The sequence below is a fragment of the Dendropsophus ebraccatus genome, chromosome 5, assembly GCF_027789765.1.
Source record: "Dendropsophus ebraccatus isolate aDenEbr1 chromosome 5, aDenEbr1.pat, whole genome shotgun sequence".
Taxonomy (NCBI): domain Eukaryota; kingdom Metazoa; phylum Chordata; class Amphibia; order Anura; family Hylidae; genus Dendropsophus; species Dendropsophus ebraccatus.
In genome coordinates this window covers 13,074,302-13,077,466 of record NC_091458.1, presented here as the reverse complement: position 1 = coordinate 13,077,466, position 3,165 = coordinate 13,074,302, and the positions used below count along the sequence as shown (strand labels likewise).

The following is a 3,165-nucleotide window of genomic DNA, read 5'->3' as shown; positions in this document are numbered from 1 at the left end:
GCCTGAACCCTGCACATTTCAGCATTGTAGCGAATCAGTATCTACGATAAGTGACAGAAACTCCACCTGGAGTCAACTGGTGTGAAACTTTTATTGACAAGAATTGTATCGACTTTGATTGGTCTAACCCTGTCGTGGAAAGGGAGAAGGAAAGGAAGAACCCACACACTACAAGGATATCTCAGGTACTCCCCTGCCATGGTCAGTTACCGCCAACACATTGGAACTGTTTGTTGACCAAGAACTGTGAATTGCCTTTATTAAGTGGTCCAAGTGAAGAGAGAATGCCTCTATCGCAACCTCTGTCTCTGGTACTTCCATCTTCACCATGCCCAACACACATATTAGGGGGTTCCCCAAGGGGATCAGGGCCATCACCAACTGGACAAGGCCTTTGGGATGTTGGATGACCTGTGACCTCCCTTGAACCTGACTGTGACCGACCATAGCACTGCTAGGCGATGGCAGGCCTCAGGGCCCGAGGTTGGACCTCCACCACTAGGACATTGATGGCTTATCCTGGGGATGGAGATTGACTTTTTATTTCCCTACATAAAAGTTGGTATTGAAAGGAAGCTTTTAGGAAAATTTTGGAATTTTACAACCAATATTCAAAGGTATCAACAATGGTAAAAGATTCCTTTACTAAGTTTATTTCAACCCCCCTCCTGGCATGTATATTTTTGAACTACACCATGACTGATTTCTTTTTACATAGAGAAAGCCTTCTGGCTAAGTAGAACTTTCTCATAGCTTTACCAAACACTTCATCTCTCATGCCATAGATCAAAGGGCTGACAAATCTAGGAAGAGACATCACCAAGAAGTAGTTGATATAGGGCAGGTATCGAAAATATGATATCAAATACGTCTCGGTAAGTGTAGTGGTAAAAGACATCATAGATAACAGAAGCTGAAATGCGTGGAGAAGGACTGTCTTTCCAGCTTTTGAGGCAAATTTTTCTGAGTCCATCCTCCGAGCAACCAGTGTGACTTTAATATACGTGTAGGCGATGATAATTCCCACCATAGAGAAGCTAAGAGCATCAGCGAAATTTCCCATAACTACTTGGACATTGCTCACGATCAATGACCTCCAGATGCAGATGACCTTAAAGTTAAAGGTTCTTAGGTCTGCAAAACAACAATAGGCAATAAAATGAGCAAGTTGTGGAAACATCCCCACCATCCACATGTAGGCAATGGCGTGGCTGGATCTCTGTGCAGTGCTCAATTCTGCATATCGTAATGGGTGGCAGATGGCCGTGTAACGTTCCAAGGACATGACTGCCAGGTTGTAAGGGGTAATCCTGAACATACATGTGGATAAAATGACCATTATAAAACATATTGGTAGAGGGAAAATTAGTCCGTTCATTACACATATGAAGAAGAAAAACGAGATGACTAGGTAGATGACATCATTGAGAAGCATGTGAATGAACAAGATGTAACGTGGGGTCTCCCGAATTCTGGGAGTAGTAAAGAAGACATTCAGTACGATGACCATAAAGTACACAAAGATACCAAAGAAGAGAAGCATCACAACAGACACAGCGGTCCTCAAGATCTCCACAGTGGTAATGGTCTGGATAGCCGTATTGTTACTGATCTCTGTGAAGTTCACCATTTTTACACTTTTTTGCGCTTTTCTACAATCCCAAGAACAGTGTAATAATAACTTTTTGCCTGTACTAATTTTATAGCAAAATTCTCAAAAATAAGTTAAAAAAAAAATTCTCAAAATGAAGCTGCCATTACAACATCAAATTACTTGATACATGAGAAAAGGTATCAATTTTTATTGGAGCTGTTCTGTAAACCAATAATTTCCAATTTGGTAGCCTCTAGATTGTAGAACTGAAACTCTTGAGAGTTACATGTCGACAACAATTGCTCTATAACATATTTTCCTTTGACAAGTATTTGATGTTATTTAAACTCTTAAACCTCCTAAATTCCACATAAAGATTAGAGATGAGCCAGTAGTAAAATAATTGAAAGCTCTAAATTTGATTTGAATAGACCATGATGCTCGGAAATTTGAATCAAACCCCATTAAAGTCTATGGGAAATAAATGTTTGTTTCTTGGAAACCTAAATTCGACTCTTAGAGGTCACCAAGTCTATAATGACACCTCAGGCATTGATCATTGATGCAAACACCTCTGGAATGCAACTGGAACAGTAGGGGAAGCATGTCTGGGTACATCTACCACGCCCAAGTCGCAGTATTACGCCACTATCACAGCCTCTCAACAAAACACTCCAAATACAACATAACCTCTTTTTAAAGTGGAAAAAATATGAGACCCTCTTTCCTCTACATTAGCATGGACATGAAGCCAAATTGTAAGCAAAAGAAAAAATTTCCTGCACCCCTTTAAAACATGTTGCATATGACTTATGGCATAGGCAAGGGGGAAATCAAACAGCGCCCACCGCTAACTGTGACTGTGTGTGTGTGATGTGTTCAGATATGCCCTACACATAAAAGGGTGTGGGCCTCATGGAAACCATGTAAAATTGAATTTGAGGCCCTTGAGGTAAGCCCTTCAAAAATTGTGTTTTACTTATGGTGGTCCTGCGACAATTTGAATTAAACACATAATAGGTCAACGCAGGTGCATACAGGAGAATTATAAACTGCCTGTCTGTCTAAGAAGCTGATGTGCTGGTAGCCTATGCACTGTATGGACAGAGTTATATGCTCTGCTGTGTAGTAGTTATAACAAGGACTTTTGGGGTCTTGTCTGACTAAAATCTGTGAAAATCCTTACTGTCCCTACTCCAAGATCTATCCCTTAACTTGTCCTGCAACAATTAGAATGTAGGAGCAAATAGATCCAGTAAAGCCTTTTCTTCACAATAAACAGCAGCTGCCTGTCTGTCTGTCAGGATAAGCAGCTGATTTACAGGTAGCCGGCCTATTCACTGTCTATCGGGAGCTATATGCTGTGCTGTTTATTGTAATAGCCCTAAGAAGGGCTTTTGGGGTCTTTTCTGCCTACAATCAGCTAAAATCCTCACTGTCCCTACTCCGGGATCTCTCCCTCACTACCTTCAAGATGACATCTAACAACAAGCAGCAGGAGCTGACTTCTTATAGTTGGAGGTCACATGACTAAGTCATCCAATCAATGTGGACTCTGTTCTCGCGATGCC

General features: G+C 41.1%; 1 protein-coding gene across 1 annotated transcript; it reads right to left on the bottom strand.

The window, feature by feature from the left end:
- Positions 1-688: 688 nt before the first annotated feature.
- On the bottom strand, positions 689-1,630 carry LOC138794099 (odorant receptor 131-2-like). Its single transcript, XM_069972864.1, has one exon. It carries the CDS (start codon positions 1,628-1,630, stop codon positions 689-691), a length of 942 nt encoding a protein of 313 aa, XP_069828965.1.
- Positions 1,631-3,165: the final 1,535 nt, after the last annotated feature.